This window comes from Heterodontus francisci, chromosome 7 (assembly GCF_036365525.1).
Source record: "Heterodontus francisci isolate sHetFra1 chromosome 7, sHetFra1.hap1, whole genome shotgun sequence".
In the NCBI taxonomy this organism is placed as follows: domain Eukaryota; kingdom Metazoa; phylum Chordata; class Chondrichthyes; order Heterodontiformes; family Heterodontidae; genus Heterodontus; species Heterodontus francisci.
The window spans coordinates 88,594,837-88,616,961 of record NC_090377.1 but is presented as its reverse complement, the minus strand read 5'-3'; the positions used below and the strand labels follow the sequence as shown (position 1 = coordinate 88,616,961).

Here is a 22,125-nt window from a genome sequence, read left to right as displayed (position 1 = left end):
AGGTGGAAGATGTGGGTATGGTTCTTAATGAATAGTTTGCATCTGTCTTCACAATAGAGGGGAACAATGCAGACACTGTAGTTACGGAGGAGGAATGCGAAGTATCGGATGTGATAACATAGGGACAGAGGAAGTATTAAGAGGATTAGCATCCTTGAAAGTGGATAAATCACCAGGGCCAGATGAAATGTTAAAAGAAGCCAGGGAGGAAATAGCGGAAGATCTTACCATCATTTTCAAATCCTAACTGGATACAGGTGTGGTGCCGGAGGATTGGAGGATTAGAGGTCTGCTAACATTGTACCTTTGTTTAAAAAGGGAGTGAGGAATAGACTGAATAATCATAGGTCAGCCAGTCGAACCTTGGTAGTGGGAAAATGATTGGAATCAATTCTGAGAGACAGGATAAACTGTCACTTAGAAAGGCATGGATTAATCATGGATAGTCAGCAGGGATTTGTTAAGGGAAGGTCGTGTCTGACTAACTTTATTGAATTTTTTGAGGAAGTAACAAGGATGATTGATGAGGGTCGTGCAGTTGATGTGGTCTACATGGATTTTAGCAAGGCTTTTGACATATGGCAGCCTAGTAAAAAAAAAATAAAAGCCCATGGGATCCAGGGGAATGTAGCAAGCTGAATACAAAATTGGCTCAGTGGCAGGAAACAAAGGGTAATTGTTGATGGATGTTTTTGTAACTGGAAAGCTGTTTTCAGTGGGGTGCCACAGGGCTCAGTACTAGGTCCCCTGCTTTTTATGGTATACATTAATGATTTGGACATAAATGTAAGGAGAATGATCAAGAAGTTCGCAGACGGCACAAAAATTGGCCGTGTGGTTGATGGCGAGATGGAGACTGCAGGAAAATATCAATGGACTGCTCAAGTGGATAGAAAAGTGGCAAATGGAATTTAACCCGGAGAAGTGTGAGGTGATGCATTTGGGGAGGTCAACAAGGCAAAGGAATACAAAATTAATGGGAGGATACTGAGAGGTGTAGAGGAAGTGAGGGACCTCAAAGTGTATGTCCACCGAACCCTGAATAGCAGAACAAGTAGATAAGGTGAAGAAGGCATATGGAATCCTTTCCTTTATTAGCCGAGGCATAGAATATAACAGTAGGGAGATTATGATGGAACTATATAAAAAACATTAGTTAGGCTACAATTTGAGTACTGTGTGCAGTTCTGGTCACCTCATTCCAGAAAGGATGTAATTGCACTAGAGAGGGTACAGAGGAGATTTACAAGATGTTGCCAGGAATGAAAAATTGCAGCTCTGCGGAAAGATTGGATAGGCTGGGGTTGTTCTCCCTGGAAAAGAGGAAGCTGAGGGGAGATTTGACTGAGATGTACAAAATTGTGAGTGGCCTGGATAGAATGGATGGGAAGGGTCTATTTACCTTAGCTGAGGGGTCAGTGACTAAGGGACTAAAGTGATTGGTAGAAGGATTAGAGGGAGGATGAGGAAAAATGTTTCACGCAGAGGGCAGTGGGGGTCTGAAACTCACTATGGTGAAACATCTTGCAGCTGGCGAAGGAGGCAAGCACCACCAGTGGAAACCTGGGCATCCTTCACTGCAGCACTGGGGGCCTGGGGTGAAGAGTGCTGCATGCAGCAGTGACTAACAGCACCCACCTATGGCCCTTCATGGATACCCAGGGAACATTTCCATTCTGTGGCATGGAGGAAAATGTTTTTCTACATTTATTTGCAGGGAAAGAGATTATAGCTCCTCTTTCATTATTCAAAGGGGTTGCTCCTTAACCTTTCCTGTTTCCTCAGCCCCATGTTCCTGATTTTGGGTCACTTGGTACTGAAGGGGTTGAGCAGGAGGACCTCCCATTGGGTCTGCTCCTGGGCAGAGCCAAAACTGCCATTCATACATGCAGGAAGCGTAGGATCTGCAGCGTGAGTCAATCAACTGCTTGCATTTCTTCTGTGACCTTGTACACTCCCCGGATAGCCTTGAAGGGTGATCACATGGTATCCATCAGTACAATTGAGGCCATATGCGACTGGCATTCATGACAGGATTGCCAGTAAGTAAAGTTGCAGGGGATGGGGGAGAGTGTCACGATTGCAGAGGATGGGGATTCTGGGCTGACAGCATCCCAGATGATTTTTGTGGGCTCCAGGGTAGCAAAACTGCACCTCGGCTGACCAAAAAATAACTTGGCACTTCTTTTTGGCGGGCTTCTTAGCTTCCACCACCTATGGAACTGGTGGAAGTGTGTTCATGGAGGTTCCAACCTAAAATGGCAACTGAAATCCTATTTACTTTCTAGGACACCAATTTTCACATTAAAAGGTTCCTATCACTTGAAACAGGTGGGCACTTTGGACACCTTGCGTTAGGCCCCCTTCAAAATGGAGCTGGCTGCATCACTGATGTTGATGGGGCAGTAAGGCCATCAATCTTATTTTCAGGCCATTACTACTCCCTTACCATCCCATTAGCACAAGAACACAAGAAATAGGAGCAGAAGTAGACCATATGGCCCATCGAGCTTGCTCCGCCATTCAAAGCGATCTTGGATGATCTTGGGCTCCAATTCCACTTTACTGCCCGCTCCCCATATTCCGATTCCCTGTGAGGCCAAAGATCTATCTATCCGAGCCTTAAATGTATTCAATGATGGAGCATCCACAACTCTCTGGGGTAGAGAATTCCAAAGATTCACAACCCTTTGAGTGTCGTAATTTCTCCTCATCTCAGTCCTGAATGATTGACCCCTTATCCTGAGACTGTGTCCCTGTGTTCTAGATTCCCCGACCAGCGGAAACAATCTCAGCTTCTACCCTGTCAAGCCCTTTCAGAATTTTGTATGTCTCAATTAGATCGCTTCTCATTCTTCTAAATTCCAGAGAATATAGGCCCAATTTACTCAGCCCCTCAACACAGGGACCAATTTAGTAAATCTTCGCTGCACTGCCTCCAGTGCAAGTTTATCCTTTCTTAAATGTGGAGACCAAAACTGCACACAGTATTCCAGGTGCGGTCTCACCAAAGCCCTGTACAATTTTAGTCAGACTTCTTTATTCCTATACTCCAATCCCCTTGCAATAAAGGCCAACATGCCATTTGCCTTCCTAATAGCCTGCTGCACTGTCATGTTAACTTTGTGCATTCCTTGTAATAGTACCCCAAGTCTCTCTGAACATCAACACTTACCAGTTTCACACCTTTTAAAAAATATTGTGCTTTTCTATTTTTATGACCAAAGTGAAAAACTTCACACTTCCCTACATTATACTCCATTTGCCATCTTGTTGCCCACTGACTTAACCTGCCTATATTTCTTTGCAGCCTCTCTACATTCTCCCCACAGCTACCCTTTCCACTGAGCTTTGTATCATCAGCAAACTTAGATACATTACTCTCTGTCTCTTCATCCAAGTCACTAATATAGAGTGTAAATAGCTAAGGCCCCAGCACTGATTCTTGCGGTACTGCCTGCCAACTTGAAAATGCCCCATTTATGCCCACTCTCTGCTTCTTGTCTGTTAACCAATCCTCTATCCACGCTAATATATTACTCCCAACACCATGAGCCCTTATCTTGTCTATTAATCTTTTATGTGGCAGCTTATCGAATGCCTTTTGAAAATCCAGGTATACTAAATCTACTGGTTCCCCTTTATCTACCCTACTAATTACATCCTCAAAAAACTCTAATAAATTTGTCAAACAGGATCTCCCTTTAGTAAAACCATGCTGACTTGTTCTGATCATTGCACTTGGTAAAGCATAGTATGTTAAGACTTCTTTAATAATAGTTTCCAGCATCTTCCCAATGACTGATGTTAGGCTAACTGGCCTGTAGTTCCCTGTTTTCTCTCTACCTCCTTTCTTGAAAAGCGGCATAAAATTTGCCAACTTTCAATTTGACGGGACCATTCCTGAATCTAAGGAATTCTGGAAAATCATAGCCAGCGCATCCACTATCTCTGCAGCTATCTCTTTTAGAACCCTAGGATGTAGGCCAACTGGTCCGGGAACTGGTCAGATTTTAGTCCCTCAAGTTTCTCCAATACTTTTTCTTAGCTGATATCAACATCCTTAATTTCCTCTATAATAAAAACAAGAAATGCTGGAAATACTCAGCAGGTCTGGCAGCATCTGTGGAAAGAGAAGCAGAGTTAACATTTCGGGTCAGTGACCCTTCTTCGGAACTGGTTCGGAACTGACCCGAAACGTTAACCCTGCTTCTCTTTCCACAGATGCTGCCAGACCTGCTGAGTATTTCCAGCATTTCTTGTTTTTATTTCAGATTTCCAGAATCCGCAGTATTTTGCTTTTATCCTTAATTTCCTCACTCTTTTTAGACTCTAGGTTACTGCCTATTTCTGGTATGGAACTTGCGTCTTGGACTGTGAAGACAGACACAAAATATTTGTTCAATGTCTCTGCCATTTCCTCATTCCCCATGATGATTTCTCCTGTCTCTGCCTCTAAGGGACCAACATCCACTTTAGTTACTATCTTGCTTTTTATGTACTTATAAAAGCTCTTATAATCTATTTTTATATTGCTGGCTGACTAGCAGCAGGTGAAGGCAGTGAAAATCATCCTTGTGTTCTCTGGATTACAAGTCCCAGAATGCACCACTGAAGTGAGTATTTTCAGCATTTTCCATTTATGTTTGAAATTTACAGCATTTGCAGCTTTGTTTTTCTTGACAATTTCAGTTTACAAAAGGAAACCTGGAATAAGACCCAGGCACATTTAAAGTAACATTAACAGGATTTAGTCAAGCTTTACACACATTCATATCTTTGCTAGAATGTAACTCCTTATTAAACTAAAATGATTTAAAACACATCATGCAACAAAAACAGCAGCAGAATCTTTGTACAGTGTTCACCACTTGTAGCAAAAATGAAAATGTATTTGCTCAATTTTGAAAAAAAAAAATGCATTGAACTCAATGATGTTGTACACCTACAACTCAAAGCTCAATTGGAAAAACAATTCCAGGGTACTTATTGTTTGGACTCTGAGAAGAATTTTTTAAATTTAAAATTTAAAAAAATCTGGCCAATTTTTCAGTCAGGAAAGTTACATTTTTGATCTGGCTTGATTACAGTGCACTCTGCTCCGACATGCAGCTGCTCTTAAAACCAGAAAGAACAAGCAAGGGAAGAAAATCAGCAGGCATCAATCATTGTGCTCTTTTGAAAATACAAGCTGCCTTGGGCTCACTTTGAAGGTCAAGTGCTGACTGCATGGTGGATTGTTAGAAATCGCAGTTTTTAGGAACGACCTAATGCTGTTAATGCATAGAAAATTTGTTATGCTTGAATGGCCTATTTCTGTGTTGTAACATCTATGTATAAATCACAGAATTATGTAGTCTCTTCAGGAGCTTGAGCTGCCGTTGTTGGCATCTACATTGTTGAGGAAACGTGGGGGATGGAAGCTAAGGATGGCTCGCTGTTGTATTAATCATCCACTGAACATAGAGAGAGAGAGGCAGACAGACAGGGGCCATTACTGCACCAACTTCATGCATTTACTCACAGGCGTGACGTGTGATCCCTATTTTCTCCTGGGTTGCTCGCAGAAGTGCATGGGAGATTAATCTTTCATGCCTGGTCACTCTAGGACAATGTGGATGGGTTATCAATCTTACCACACACAAAGGCAGTGGCAGCTGAAGGGTGGAAATTGATGCAGCATTTCACACCCCATTTCAATGAAAAATGACAGGGAGAGAAATGATTGAGGGAGAAAACAAAAATCCAACAGTGGCTTCCAATCATTCATCATGGGTTAGCTCCCTCACAGGTAGGCTCCAGACTTATGAAATGATGCTGAGGAAGGTGGAGTTGGGGGTGGTGTGGGGTGGCGGCAGGGAAGCAAATGAAAATACACCACCAATTGGAATAGAAAAATTATTATATATACTTACATAAAACATCTACTGCAGTAGCCAAATTGTGAACAGCTATTATTTGGGAACTTAACATTGCTCACATAGGCTCCAGCACAGCCTAACCTGCTAACAGAAACCCCTCCATGCCTTGTGCCTGTTAGCCTCTGCACTCACCCATCAAAGCTCCGCCTCCTGTCATTAGTGTACTGGCACTGATACTGCCCATCAACTTTACTTTCCTATTTTCTCCTGGATTACACACATCAGTGCCTGGGAGGTTAATCTGCCATTGCGAGGCACTGTTGGTCAACCCAGAAGAGGTTGTCAACTATAGCATCAGCTCATTTGTGATGGAGGAGTGAGCCTGGAATTTTGGTCACCAGGAGTCTGATATTTGGATGTTGAGAGTAGCCAGTGATGTATGGAGGAGAATTTGTAATTGTTGAGAGGTGACGATTTCCCTCCTAGTTAGAATAGCAACAACTGGAACAGAGAGAGAAGCATAGAGCCTAGATTTTGACTTCTCAGCCAGGGAATTATCTTTCAGTTGTGGCCACATATTGTGGTAGCAACAGTAACGAGCTGAGGAAACCAGTAGCATTGTGTGACATGCAGTGGCAGTAAGAAACAGCTGAAGGACAGCTAACCAAAATTTAATGAACTGTGAACTTCAGCTGCATGGCATACAGTAAACACAACCTGTTTCGAGTTCCATGCTGCTGGCATCAGATGAGCTTCAATGCCACCAGCACACATACAAGCAGCAGTGAAGAGGGATTTCTTTATTACAAAAAATTAAAAGGAGGAACAGCTGCAATGTTGATACTGATAGACAGTGGGGAATATGGTAAGAGATGAGAGGGACTATAAAGCAGGGATAAAGAGAAAGTGACACAGAGAGCAAGTGAAAGGAAAATACAAGGGAGAGATTGTGAAAAGACATTAGTCAGTTTTGGCCAATTACAACATGACAGTACCCGAGACGACACTTTTGCAAAGCTCCAACTTCTGACAGTCTGGCAAAAATTAGATTTTGCTGACCCATGTTCATCTTGTTAGAGGACAGAACAGGCCATCTTGAATTTTGTGAGGTGAGTCCCTACCCCTAATTTGAATAGGCAGCTGGTACATAAAAAGCTTTTCCAAAGAGCACATTTGATTATTGAGTATAAAATTGGTGTGGCAGCATCTCTTAAAGGGCTGAAGATTGCTATTAAAGAAGAAGTTGTATTGGTTCACTATAACACACAAAGACATGCGAGGAACAAGACCTCATGGGAAATGGGTGCTGCTGGTAATGGGTGGGGTTCCCTTGGAGTCCAGTTACTTTCAAAATGATACACCCAGTGATGGAAGTTCAGAACCAAATCAAGCCCCAGTGGCAGAGTAGGTATCTGATGTCTGAGCCAGACTGGTCAACAGAACTCCATGTTGATGACTGAGCAACTGGCCTTGCTCACAATAGAACCTCAGGAGACAGAACTGTAACTGGATGCAGGGATTCTTCCCATTCAGACCCAGATAATCCAAAAATCTGATAATTAGAATAGTCCTATCTGCACAAGCAGCTTCAGGTTACTCTGGTAAACTTTGGAATTTTAGTTGCTTAAACTTCAACACTATTTAGGGTTTTCAAGCTTCAACTCTGTCAACCTGCACTTAAGCTATCTGAACCAAAGTAAGTGCAGTGTGTCTTCAGGGAGACAGAGGGGGGGAGCTTTAATCACAGAAATCACAGTGGGTTTGGGTCAGGTGTTAGTGGGGGTGGGGGGGAGGTGGCAGGGGAATTAAAGTCTTCAAAATCAGAATCCTGACCCAAACCTCTCCAACTTGCCCACATCCGGCTTTAACTGAGGCAGGAAGGTAAGCGAGTGACCAACCCACTCCAAAGAGGTGGATTGGCACTTTAAATATGATAATGAGACTGAATCTTACTATTATGCAGTTTTTTGAATCTAACAATAGACAGCCAGGTTTCCTGAACCTCGTGAAACCCGGCAGCTATATCCAGGTGAGGGCAGTCAGATCCAGGAGGTGAGTGCCTTTACGCCTACTTGCTGGATTCAGCATGCCTGCCTGGGCAACCACTGCAATTGGGCAACCTCCCCCCACCCTCCCTCATGAGGCCTATGGTCTCTTTTCTCACCACCACTCCCTGTCCCACCCCCTGAGGCTTCCAATCAGCCCCAGACCTCCATCCTTCCCCCGCAACCCCCAAGGCATCCTACTTCTACCTCTTCTCCCTCCCGCAAGGCCTCCGACATACCCCCCACCACCTCAGATTCCACCTCACAGGCCTCTGTATGGTCTATCTCAAATTAAAGTTTGCTCAAACATATTTCTCATAAATTAGGATTAAGCATAAATACATCTTGCACTGCTATATTCTGACAACAAATATGTGTTTATTTTAGCTCTGACTTTTCACATGTGAGATGCTCAGATTCTGATAAAAACTTGTTACAAATTGTGAAATTCACTTGTCTAAGTTTTTGATAATTATTAACTACCTAAAATCACAGAATTACTTACTTTTGTTTTGGAGTCTAAAATTTTGACACCATAGATGGAGATTTGCAATTCAACTTTGGGAGTCTTCTGACCCTCCGATTTCTTTATGTGCCTTGCAAACTGAAAAAAAATACATAAAACAGCTGTCAAAATTGTACCATTGACACATTCCCCAGTTTTTGTTTTGTTCAAATTGCAATTTAGAAAATAATTTACATCAACATGAAAAAAATAAAAAAAGGTTCCTTAAAATTATAATCTGGGAAGTGGATACTGTACTAAAAATGACAGACATTTTAGAAAATCCTTAAATAAATACATGAATATCAGAAGTTGTATTCCTGAAAAGTTCAGTTGGTGCCAACTGTGACTTTCAATGACTCTTGTGAGTTTTCTTTGCTTTACAAGGCTTAGATGATCAAACTGGTTTCAGAGTAACTTGTTCAATCATTTTAACCTGATCCTGCCAGTTCTCGTTATCAGTCCCTGCTGTTCATTATCAAACTGTGTTTCAATGATCGCTATCATCTTGAGTTGACTCATTAATAGCATGTTCACTTTACTGCACTGTCACTGAGAGCAATTCTACTATCAATGCAATAAAATTAATACGGTCTGAAGCATAGTCAAGGAGGCGGTTACCATGATTGCTGCAAGATAGCCATGTTTTCTATTCACTAACCTGTCAGCTCCTCACACAACTTGTTTAAGGAAGCAGAACTGTTCTGCATTTGTCAGAAATAGTATGGCAGCCAGAACCAAAATTATGAAAATGATTAAATTCGCAAAAATTCCTTTTTTTGCTATTCAGTTTTCCAATAGATCAGATGTCTTCCATGGAAGTAGGTACTTTACTCCATTTATATGGTAGTATAATGTTCTATGTTGTTCTCTGGTGCTAAATGTGATCCATTTATATTGAACATAATACTGCAACAATGGGCTGAATTTTCACCAAGGAATGGGGAAATAGGAGCCGGATTTGTGTTGGATGAGAAACCTGCCTTCGAGAGGAAACTGATTAAAGTTCATATTTTCATATGGGGAAACCCTTAATTGGTATGGAGATGGGTTTCCTGTCCATTTAGAATCAGTGTGGACAGCAATGGAGGTGCATCAGGTGAAATGTGGGACTCATTCAGACTCCCAAGGCAGCCATCACTGAGGCTGTTGGTTGCCCTGAGGGACAGATCTGCGTTTTGTGCCAAAGCCTTCCACTGCACCAGAGGGAAGCCAAATGTCACAGGGAAGCCAGAAGCCTGGCATCTGGGGCAGGGCAGCCCCTCACTTCATCGAAGCTGATCTGGATCTAATACTGGAGGCCATGAGGGAGAGGAGGGAGGTCCTCTTCCTGGACAGTAGCAGGAGGAGGCCACCTCGTGGTGCAGCAGGGGCACCTCTCTGTTCAGCATCATCTCCCTCCCCCTCCACTTACTCCTCCTCTCTCACTCCCCTGCTCCTGCAGCTCCCCCATTGAGCTGTCTCCTTCCAGAGACTCATTGGCCTCAACGTCCACAATGTCTCAATGTCTGGACAGCCATGTTCTGGAGAGCGCAAAAGATCACCACAATGACTGAGGCCCCTTCAGCAGGGTTTTGGAAAGCACCACCTGACTGGAATCGCATCTTCAGAAGCCCAATGGCCTGCTCAGTGATTGTCCTACTGAGCAGGTAGCATTGGTTGTATCACCTCTGTGCCTCTGTCTGGTGCTCCTGTAGAGGGGTCAGTAGCCATCTCTTCATTCCTTGTCCCATAGGATCCATCCATGCACTTTGGGGGTTGGAGTGAAGATCTGAGACAGCCTGGCTTGATGGTGGATGAAGGAGTCATGGCAACTGCCGGGAAAGTGAGCGCACACATGGTGGAAGTCCTTGTGGTCGCAGACCAGTTGGACGTTGAGGGAATGGAAGCCCTTCCTGTTGATGGATCTCACTGGCTGGTTGCCAGGTGCTTTGATGGCCATTTGGCTACAATGATGATGCCCTGCACCTGGGGGAATCCAGCGATGGAGGCGAAATCCAACACCCACCGTCCCTGCGAGACTGTGCCCATTGTCAAATTAATTTGCTGTCCTGCTCTGGCAAAGAGGGCACCATTGATCAGCGAGATGTAGTGCTGTTCAGCCATTTGCAAGATGTTATCAAAGTCCTCAGCTGATCCTTGGAAGAAGCCAGAAGTGAAGAAGTGCAAGGCCACAGTGACTTTGACGGCTACTGGCAGGACATAGCAACCACAACTGCGAGGTGCAAGGTCTTTGGCAACAAGGCCACAGATGTCAGTGATCATCTGCCTGGAGAGTCTCAGTCTCCTGCAACACTAGATCTCCGTTATCTCCAGGTAGCTCCATCTTCAGCAGTAGATCCTGTGTTGAGGGTATGGCCTCCATTGCCTTCCTGCCCCTCTTTCCTCTCCTGTGCCCTCCTTATGCCCAGGATTCCATCCTTCCCTTGGAGGCAGCTGCCGCTCATTGCTACTGAGCCCAAATTCAGAGTTGTTCCTCCAGCTGCAGCCTTTCTTTTGGGCAGGTGGCCATTCTATTGCGATTGGCAGCCTTGTCTTCTGCTCTTCTGCCCCCACGATGCCAGTGGGTGACAACCCTGTCTGATGCCTGAGCACCCACTCTCCCTGCCACCTGTGCAGTGCCAAGGGCACCTGCTTACCAAGTGCCAAGTCCCCCTTTGTCCGCTGACCCTCTTTTAGGGCCAGGGCGGTGCCCTGGGCAGCCTTGACTGGCTCCTCATTGTGTAGCTACCTCCCCTCAGCTGCTCAGAAACTAGCAGCTTCTAAAACCCATTCACCCCTTCAATTATTCCTCCCACCCCCTTCAACAAGCTCTGAATGACTTTTTTAACTAGTATCAGGCAAACCCCCATCTGCCAAGAATGAGGCATATTAATCCTGTCATATGAACATTAATTTTAAACTGTTGCTGGAGTGAAGAAATGACTTGTTTGAAGATCACCAGATACTGGGTTGGAAGGACATTTGCATACTAACAGACACTGCTTGTGGAGACAAAAGACTGTTCCCTGCTCGAATGAACCCAAATGGGTTTTGATCACCAGACACTGAAGGTGTAAGCAAGCGCATTCCGGACCCTGTTAAGATGATACAATCCACAGAGCTAGGACTGGTTAAACCAGCTGGTCACATGACTAACTGACTGGTCCAGGTTTTTTGAACCAGCCACAGGACAGTTTGAATACAGAAGGCAGTGTGCAACTGAAACTGGAACAAGGAAGCCTCTCTCTCTCACTTTCTCCCAAGTCACCGGACCCACAGAAGACACCTAAACCTCAAGAGAGAAAAGACTCCTACATCGGAACAAGTTGAAGTGTGAACTGGGCCCCAACGAATTGCAAGACTTACCGGCGATCAAAGACTCCACATTGAACTTAAAGGAATGTAACTACCAGATATTGCCTGAAACTTTTCCATCTCTCTCAGAAAGTGGGAAAAGGATAGTTGTGCACATAGATAAATTCAGTTAAAAGATATGGCTCTGAAGGCTTCTTTGTGCTCAATACATGATCAGCCCAATCTCAATCTTATGATTTTATCCCTGCTCTGAACCAATGTTCTAGTACAATTTACAATCTTTTATTTGTTCTGATTTCTCAGAGACAGGCTCAAGTTCCTGATTAGTGTTTTCCTAAAATGTTCTTGTGTACTGCCAAAGCTAAATGCAGCTTAAAATAAATAGTACAGCTATGGTGTTATTTTATGAAAGCATCATTAAAGCATACAGTCGAATATAGAAGGTGTTACGGCCAGGTGAAGAGAGGGTCTCAGGCTCCCCTTTCACCCCTTCTCTTGTTTGACCGCAACATGGCTTATCTTTTTTGAACACAGTGGTTGAGCTTACCACCTCAGAGAGTGTTTGCTCTTGTTCCTCTAACATGATTGCAAAAGAACCAATCAGACAGGTTTGAACAAGAATGAGGTAAGTTTATTACACTTAACACTCTAACCTGATTTAAAATACTAAAAATACTCTACACATTCATGCACATATTCACACGAGAGTCTCACACATAAATAGATTACAGAAGGAAACAGATTTGATGGTTGCATTACTGTCAGGAATAAAAGGAATTTAAATACAGTATGTGAGTCCAATAGTCATAGAGTCATAGAGAGATACAGCATGGAAACAGGCCCTTCGGCCCACCGAGTCTGTGCCGACCATCAACCACCCATTTATACTAATCCTACATTAATCCCATATTCCCTAACACATCCCCACCTTCCCTCAATTCTCCTACCACCTACCTACACTAGGGGCAATTTACAATGGCCAATTTACCTATCAACCTGCAAGTCTGTGGCTGTGGGAGGAAACTGGAGCACCCGGCGGAAACCCATGCGGTCACAGGGAGAACTCGCAAACTCCGCACAGGCAGTACCCAGAACTGAACCCAGGTCGCTGGAGCTGTGAGGCTACAGTGCTAACCACTGCGCCACTGTGCCGCCCAGGTGAAGTTGTAGTCTTGAAGTCTTCACTGGCCACGTGAACAGTGTTTGGCTTGCTTTTCTCAGGGCTCCTGAAGGCAGATGCCGGGTCTGATTCTCATCCCCTGGTTGTTGGCTGTAGCGGTCTGTAGGCTTGGGGAGTTCCCAGTCACAGCCTGGTCTTCTCTTGATATTTTCTGGGAAGACAGAGAGAGAGCCTGCTTCGTTGCTGGCTTTTCAGTTACTGCCTGTCTGCTTTCTGTGTAACAAAACTTACAGTTTCGTCAGAGCTGCTCAAGCAGTCACATGATTCTATCAAATCCCTTTGTTTTTAATGAGTTTTTTTTCTGGAATCTTCTCTGGAATTCAAGGTGCTACATGCACCCAATGTGTCCATCCACACTTGGAGTGGTTGCCTCTTTCAAAGTCAATGAGTGGGAATGGCCTTGATGACCGTGTTGATAAAGCCATTCTAGGTAACTGAATCACTGAGAGCAAGTAAATTGTTCTGACTGGGCTTGGTTAGACTTTTCGTCTCCAGTTCAATCCCCCAGTGTTTCAAATGTAAATTGCAGTGGCCATCTTGGCTGACAGTTTTTTTTTAAGTTAATTTGCAGGACTTTTTCCATTAAAAGTCTAATGTGAGTTTCCAACCAATTAAATTAATATTTCCCATTTGGCATCCAGGGTTTTCCTGCCAAAAGGCAATAATAAAGTAAAAATAAAAATCTTTTTAAACTGACTGCAGGTTTTCAATATCAATTTTGTGTTGACTGTAAACAACTATTTATGATACACTTCATTGAATCTGTTTCTGTTGCCAAACTGCACAACAATTGCAGTGTTTCCAGGCTGTCAATTGCATGGTTGGTTGGTGATCACATCTGTCTTTCTGTTGATCTGAACAGAGGCGGAACTAGCTGATTCAGAGGTCTAATAGGCCAACTCATTTTCTTTTCAAGTTACCTCTGGAGGATAACATAGAATACATCTTCCTTTCATTAATTACTCTCTGTACTCCTTCCCAACTCACCTGAGGGGAGGATTGTTGAATTCTGCTTTTAGAAAATAGGGCATTAATCTCCCTATTCAATTCTAACAGTAGCAACTTGAAATGCTGCTGATGTCTGTTTCCTGCTGAGTGAATTTCTTAAGTTATCCTCTAATTTAGGTCTCACGCCTAATTAATAATCATTTTGTACTTCTCTTCTTGACTGGATAAACAGCCATTTAACTCGTCAACTAACAGCCAACGCTGTTCACAGATTTTTTACAGCACAGAGGAGGTCATTCAGCCAATTGTGTCTGCACTGGCTCTCCGAAAGAGCAATTTACCTAGTGCCAGTCCCCCACCTTCTCCCCATAGCCCTGAACATATTTCCTTTTCAGATAACAATTCAATTCCTTCTTGAATGCCTTCATTGAACCTGCCTCCACCACACTCTCAGGTAGTGCATTCCAGATCCTACTGAAACTAAAGAAAATTAAGCATAACAATAATTTTGTAAAGTTTTTTTGGTGCAACTACAGCCCTACACTTAAGCCACAATATTACCTCTATAAATTCTACTGGTTTTGTATATAACCATTCAGTTTAAATGGCGTAGAGCAAGAGCACCTTTGGAACATGGCATGAACCATCACCCCCAACTCACACCCTCACCTACCACCCCCACTATTTAACTGCCTGCCCACTCTGCTCGCTTTGGGTGGGTTGGATTAAAATATGACCTTATGTGCTTTTCCTGTTATGGGCATCCCATGATGCAGCTAGAAATCATAACAACCCTGCAGAAACAAGCATCTCATAGCAGACAGCATCATTCACATCAACTATTGCAAGCCTCAGTGCAGCTACACCCACTCCAGGAGATTTAGTGAGTAAGCTTAATGAGGAGACACTGGATTAATCATTGAGCATGAGTGAGCAGCAGTAAGTAGTGGTGGCAGAGCAAAAGCCTTCTGGCCTGGGGGATTTTGGCAGTGGATGTGTAAAATGCAGCCCACTGTCTCGAATGGGATCATAACAACATCTGTATTAAAAATCTTCTGCCTGTCTGCTACTTCTGGATCATATGGTGACCTCTAAATTTGCTATCATCTTTCTGCCTTGCAACCGATTCTGCATGCCTCCTGTATCCTCTTTAAAACAGGAATTCCTCCATCAATGCATCCTCTTATACTCTACCCTTCAAACAGCTTGTCTCCGAACTTGAACAGCTTATTGAGGTTATATGTTGACTCCACCTGCCTACGTCAACGTTAACCCATTGTGGGACTTATGACTTTAACTCTGGACTCTCTCCTATTGTCTTCTCTCTATTTCTCATTCACTACTGGGATATATGCATCCTATTAATGCTATGTAGCAAGGCCTATGTAACTTAAGTTTCCCCATTCACGTGCACGCTTTGGCTGCTGCTCTGTACCCGAGCCCATTACTTCCATTTCCACAGTATTACTTTCCTCCCTCTTTTTACTTCTCTTCTCTCTACCCCCACGAGACATTTCTCTCCTTTCATTTCTCAGGTTCTCTGCCTTTCCAAATCCCTACCTCAACACTTCAGTACTCTTACTCTACTGACACTGTGCCAGGCTTGACACCCTCTTAGATAAACTCACGGTTTCCTTCTGTGCCTCTTCTGGCATTCTCCAAAGGGCCCATCAAGGCACTCGTCGCTGCCTCTTCACAAGCAGCAACCCCAAATGCCTCATCCTACTTTCTCACCGACCCTCCCATCCTGCTTGCTGGCAGGGGGCTGATCTTGCTAATCTTCTCCCTAAACAACTCATTCTTCCCAGTGCTGATCTTGTAAACTCTGCCAGTGGATCTACTATTACTGCCTCGTTTTGTATCTCCCTCAAGAATGTCCATTCACTGGTGAACAAAGTCCTTGCTATCGATGCACTTATTGTAGATGATAGGCTTGACAGAAACCTGGCTAAAGGGTGATGACACCTTTCCCCTTTAATGAGGCCATCCCACCAGGCTATAGCTTTCACCAGTTGTCTCGCCTAGATCGTCATGGTGGTATTGTGGCTCTTATAACAAACTATCACCTTGGTCTGTCTCCATATTCCTCTGGCACTTTCTCCTCCTTTGAGCATCTCACCTTTTTCTACACCTCTCACCGCTCATTCAAAATCCTGGCTCTCTACCATCTGCCCAAGTATAATGCCAATTTTCTCAACGAGCTATCTTCACTGTTTTCCTCTCCCAGGCTCTGCACTAACAGACTTCTCATTCTAAATGATTTCAACCTCTATTACAATTCATCACGTTCTCTCTCCTCTGAGCTCACTACCACCCTATCCTTCCCTAATCTCACCCTCCATGTAAACTCCAGTAATCATGGCTGATCTGATTGTGGCCTTAACTCCACTTTCCTGCCAGTCCCCCATAACTCTTGATTCCCTTGTAGATCAAAAATCCCTTTGGCTCAGCCTTAAATATATTCAATAACCTAGCATCCACTGCTTTCTGGGTTAGAGAATTCCAAAGATTAATGACCCTCTGAGAGACAAAATTACTCATCATCTCCAATTTAAATGGGAGCCCCCTTATTTTAAACTGTGCTTCCCAGTTCTAGATTTCCCAACGAGGGGGAACATTCCTCAGCATTAACCCTGTCAATCTTATATGTTTCAATAAGATCACGTCTCATTCTTCTAAACTCCAATGAGTTTAGGCCCAACTTGTTCAACTTTTCCACATAAGGCAACCCCTTCATCCCATAAATCCACCTAGTGAACCTTCTCCGAACTACCTCCAATGCAAATATATCCCTCCTTAATTAGTGTGACCAAAACTGTATGCAGTATTCTGGGTGTAGTCTCACCAATACCCTGTACAGTTGTAGCAAGACTTCCCTACTTTTATAAAAGCAAAATACTGCGGATGCTGGAAATCTGAAACAAAAACAAGAAATGCTGGATTCACTCAGCAGGTCTGGCAGCATCTGTGGAAAGAGAAGCAGAGTTAACGTTTCGGGTCAGTGACCCTTCTTCGGAACTGACAAATATTAGAAAAGTCACAGATTATAAACAAGTGAGGTGGGGGTTGGGCAAGAGATAACAAAGGAGAAGGTGCAGATTGGACCAGGCCACATAGCTGACCAAAAGGTCACGGAGCAAAGGCAAACAATATGTTAATGGTGTTTTGAAAGACAAAGCATTAGTACAGATTAGGTGTGAATATACTGAATATAGAACATCAGCAAGTGCAAACCTGAAGAAAAACAACCTGAAAAAAACAGTGGGTAAGCAAACTGAACAAACTAAGATGAAATGAAATAAATGCAAAAAATGTAAAAAGGAATGCAAAAAAAAGGAAGAAAAAATAACTAAAAATGACTAAAAATGAAAGTAAAGTGGGGGGCTGTCATGCTCTGAAATTATTGAACTCAATGTTCAGTCCGGCAGGCTGTAGTGTGCCTAATCGGTAGATGAGATGCTGTTCCTCGAGCTTGCGTTGATGTTCACTGGAACACTGCAGCAATCCCAGGACAGAGATGTGAGCATGAGAGCAGGGGGGAGTGTTGAAATGGCAAGCAACCGGAAGCTCAGGGTCCTGCTTGCGGACTGAGCGGAGATGTTCCGCAAAGCGGTCACCCAGTCTGCGCTTGGTCTCCCCAATGTAGAGGAGACCACACTGTGAGCAGCGAATACAGTATACTACATTGAAAGAAGTACAAGTAAATCGCTGCTTCACCTGAAATGAGTGTTTGGGGCCTGGGATAGTGAGGAGAGAGGAGGTAAATGGGCAGGTATTACACCTCCTGCGATTGCAAGGGAAGGTGCCCTGGGACGGGGACGAGGTGGTGGGGGTAATGGAGGAGTGGACCAGGGTGTCGCGGAGGGAACGATCCCTTCGGAATGCTGACAGGGGAAGGGAGGGGAAGATGCGACTGGTACTGGCATCACGCTGGAGGTGGCGAAAATGGCGGAGGATGATCCTTTGGATATGGAGGCTGGTGGGATGAAAAGTGAGGACAAGGGGAACCCTGTCACGGTTCTGGGAGGGAGGGGAAGGGGTGAGGGTAGAGGTGCGGGGAATGGGTCGGACACGGTTGAGGGCCCTGTCAACCACAGTGGGGGGAAATCCTCGGTTGAGGAAAAAGGAGGTCATATCAGAAGCACCGTCATGGAAGGTAGCATCATCAGAGCAGATGCGTCGGAGACGGAGAAACTGGGAGAATGGAATGGAGTCCTTACAGGAGGTAGGGTGTACACTTCTTCACACAGATTGTATCATGATTTTCTAAATGTTTTGCTACTACTTTCTTAATAATGGATTCTAACATTTTCCCAATGACAAATGTGAGGCTAACTGGCCTATAGTTCCCTACTTTCTGTCTCTTTTCTTTCTTGAATAGAAGTGTTACATTTGTAGTTTTCCAATCAGCTGGGACCTTTCCAGAATCTAGGAAATTTTGGAAAATTACAACCAATGCATTAACTATCTCTGCAGCCACTTCTTTCAAGACGCTAGGATGCAGGCTAGCAGGTCCAGAGGACTTGTCAGCCTTTAACCCTATTAGCTTTCCTCGTACTTTTTCTCCAGTGATAGTGATTGTTTTAAGTCCCTCCCTTTCGCTTCTTGATTTTCTGCTATTCTTGGGATACTTTTTGTGTCTTTTACTGTGAAGACAGGTAGAAAATATTTTTTCAAAGTCTCTGCCATCAGCTTGTTTCTCATTATTAATTCCTAAGTCTGATCTTCTAAGGGTCCAACGCTTACTTCAGCTACTCTTTTCCTTTTTATATACTTGTAGATGCTTTTACTGTCTGTTGCTAGTTTTCTCTCATACTCTACTTTCTTCCTCTTCATTTTTTTTGTCATCCTTTGCTGGTTTCTAAAATTTTCCCAATCTTCTGGCCTACCACTAAGCTTTGCAGCATTGTATGCATTTTCTTTAAATTTGATACCATCCTTAACTTCCTTCGTTTCTTCTCATAGAGTCTTTCTTTCTCAATGGAATATAGCTTCATTGAGAGTTATGAAATATCTCCTTAAACGTCTGCCAGTGCTTTTCTACTGTCTTACCTTTTAACTATTTTCTCAGTCCACTTTAAGCTAACTCTGTCTTCATACCCTTGTCGTTGCCTTTACTTAAGTTTAAGACACTAGTTTCAGACCCAAATTTCTCACTCTCAAACTGAATGTGAAATCCTATCATGCTATGATCACTCTTGCCTAGAGGATCCTTGGTTATAAGGGCATTTATTAATCCTGTCTCATTATACATTACCAGGTCTAAAATAGCCTGCTCCCTGGTAGGTTCTAGAACATACTGTTCTGAGAAACTGTCCTCAATACATTCTATTAACTCATCCTCCAGGCTACTGTTGTCTGCTGCTTTTGACAGACTTCATCACACTACCCTCCTCTAACACCTCTCCACTGTAGTCCAACTGGGTAGGACTGCACTCGCCATTTCCATTCTTGTCTATCTAATCCTAGCCAGAAAATTGTCAACCATGGTTTCTCTTCCCATTCCCACCCAGTTACCTCTAGTGTCCCCAAGGACCTATCTTTGGCCCCCTCCTATTTCTCATCTACATGGTGTCCCTCACCAACACCAACCAAAAACACGGGGCTGAATTTTAAGGGAAAGAATTGGCAGGAACACAGGTGTGGGGTGACATAAAATCAAGATGGGAGACATCAGACAGGAAGTCCGACATCGTGACGTCCCATCCCGATTTTGTCCATGGCAACAAACATGGTGGGTGGAGATCCGATGGCGATGTGGCGGGCAGGTAATTAAGATACTTTAGAGGCCAACTGAAAACGATTTTCTGGTCCGGATTGAATTTTTCAAATGGCACACAAGTTTCACGGGGCTTCGGAGGCTTGCCTCTTTCAAGGTAAGACGGAGGTGGGAGAGCATGGTTACCTGCCAGGGAAGGCCATTGGGAGTGCAATCATCGAAGGCCTGGCAGGGTTACAAAGGGAGGCCTGCACATTGTGTGAGGAGTGAGGGGAAGGTTGTATGAGCTGTAGGGTGTGCCATTGCAAGGGGGCAATGGGCAAGTAACTCCTGGGCAAGGCTCACAAGGTTGGGGGCGGGGTGGGCACCATTGGCAGTGAAAGACTTGCTTTCAGGGAGTGTTAACCTATCATGGACCTCATTCATCCAGGTTTCGGGGTCCCCATTGAAGACGAGGTGCAGAAGAGTGGGAGGCAGATACAAGCACCTGCAGCAGCACCCCAGTAACCTGAGAAGTCACAAGAGCGTCAACAGTGGTCTCCAGATGCTGGAATAGGGCGCAGAGGAGAGAGAGAGTTGCCCTATGCAGAAGGAGGTACCCTTCAGAGAGGGTCTACAGGTCGAGATTCAACTACCTGCAGATGTCCAAGAGGCAATGCCAATGAAGACTCCGCCTCACCAGGGAGACCATCACAGACCTGCGTGCCATGATGGTGGATGAGCTATGCCCTAGGAATCCAATGCTAGTGGCGGTGAAGGTCACCGTAGTGATGAACATCTATGGCACTGGATCATTCCAGGGATCCACAGGAGACATGTATGGGATCTCACAGTCATTGGCATATTGGTGCATCAATGAGGTCACCAATGCCCTTTTTAGAAAGGCCAGAGACTATGGGCTTTTTCGCACGGATCCCAACTCTCAAATTGAGAGGGCCATTGGGATTGGGGCCATCGCTGGATTCCCCCAGGTGCAGGGTGTCATAGCATTTGTCCAGCAAGGTTCCTGAACACCAGCCAGCAGCCTTCCTCAATGCATAACAAACGGATCATGCAGGTCTGTGCATGCTTCCCAGGAAGTTGCCATGATGTCTACATTTTGAGGTAGTCCCAGGTGCCTGAACTTTTCCCGCCTCCTTTTTGCCTTCAGAGATGGATCCTTGGAGACAAGGGCTACCCACTGAGGACATGGCTACTTATGCCTGTGAGGAGCCCACACACAGATACAGAGGAGAGATACAACTACCTGCCACGGGACAACGCAAGCTACTATCGAACAGGCCATTGATTTGCTCAAGATGAGATTCAGGCGCCTTGATCAGTCCGGCAGATGCCCTGACAAGGATGTCGTGTATCGTCGTCATCTTTTGTGCACTGCATAACCTGGCCCTGCAGAGGGGGGAAGTCAATGAGCCATGAGGAAACTTAGGAATGGGCTGACTCCTCGAAAGATGAGGATGTGGTGGGGGAAGTTGGGTAAACCACACCAGATGAAGGACCCTGAGACAACAAGAGAGTAGCCATGAGATACATGCTAGGAAGGCTCGCGATGTATTGTGCTGCTAGTTACAGCTTGACGAATAAAGGCCTACCTTATGCAGCCATGTTGTCCCCTTCCTTCCTTAAGGATGCAATGGCTTATTGAACATTCACGCAGTGCAGAGCTGACCAAGCTCCAGAGTTGACCCCTCGCATTATGTTCTATTGCCTTCAGCCTCTTCATAGAGGCAGGGTTGCAGCGAAGGGCCAAAGGCTTGATGGAAGAGTAAGGGATGGAATCTATGCTTAACAGAAATGATTTATGAACATTCACAATACAGCCTGTCCTTTGCATGTGAAAGACCACTCACCCGTGATAACCCCATGATCCTATGTGCACATCTTTAGTCCCTTACATGAACTCCTAAGCAGTGCTCCCCTGCACAGGCAGCTGAGGTGGATGCAGGCTGCCGACCTTGCTGCCCCTTGACTAGGGATGACCTTGGCTGTCATCCTCTGGATGTCGTAGGCCTGGAGGGCCCTGGCATGCTGAGGGCCTCCTGGACAGAAGCAGTACCACCCTCTGTTGGCAGGGATGAAGGAACATTTGGTGTCACTGGCAGAGGGGCAGTGGAGCAGCTGCCTGCACCAGGAGCACCCTGAGAGGAGTCCCCAGCTGCGGGGGGCAGTTGCTCCTCCTCCTTCACAAGGCAGAGTTCTGCCTCCCTGCTGACCTGAGACTGCAGAGGACCTGGCGGTAACTCCAGGTCCCCTGTCCCCCTCTCGCCTTCTCACTGCTGCCTTGAACTCATGGTTCAGATGAGGGTATGCAAGTCTGCACGAATGTCCTGCAGGCACTGAGTGCTCTGCTGGATCTGGCTCTCCAGGAAAGCCACCGATCTCTCAGTGGAGGGTGGCACATGAACCAGACAGGGACAACGTCAAGCTCAAGGCCTGGATGGACTCCTCCTTGGTCTGCGCTTGGGCACACACTGTCTCCGGCACCCCTGCCAGATGTTACTGGACATCTCGCTGCAGCTGCCACATCACCTGTGATGCTGCTGACAACAGAGGCATGTCGTGAACCTGGG

At 44.9% G+C, this 22,125-nt stretch overlaps 1 protein-coding gene across 9 annotated transcripts in view; it reads right to left on the bottom strand.

The window, feature by feature from the left end:
- The window catches only part of gulp1b (GULP PTB domain containing engulfment adaptor 1b), a 475,365-nt gene that overhangs the window by 116,517 nt on the left and 336,723 nt on the right, over window positions 1–22,125 (bottom strand). For all 9 annotated transcript variants that reach the window (XM_068035589.1, XM_068035592.1, XM_068035597.1 and 6 more), the window contains one exon: window positions 8,412–8,510. In XM_068035589.1, the coding sequence (XP_067891690.1) occupies window positions 8,412–8,510 (99 nt within the window). The remainder of the gene's footprint in view (window positions 1–8,411; window positions 8,511–22,125) is intronic.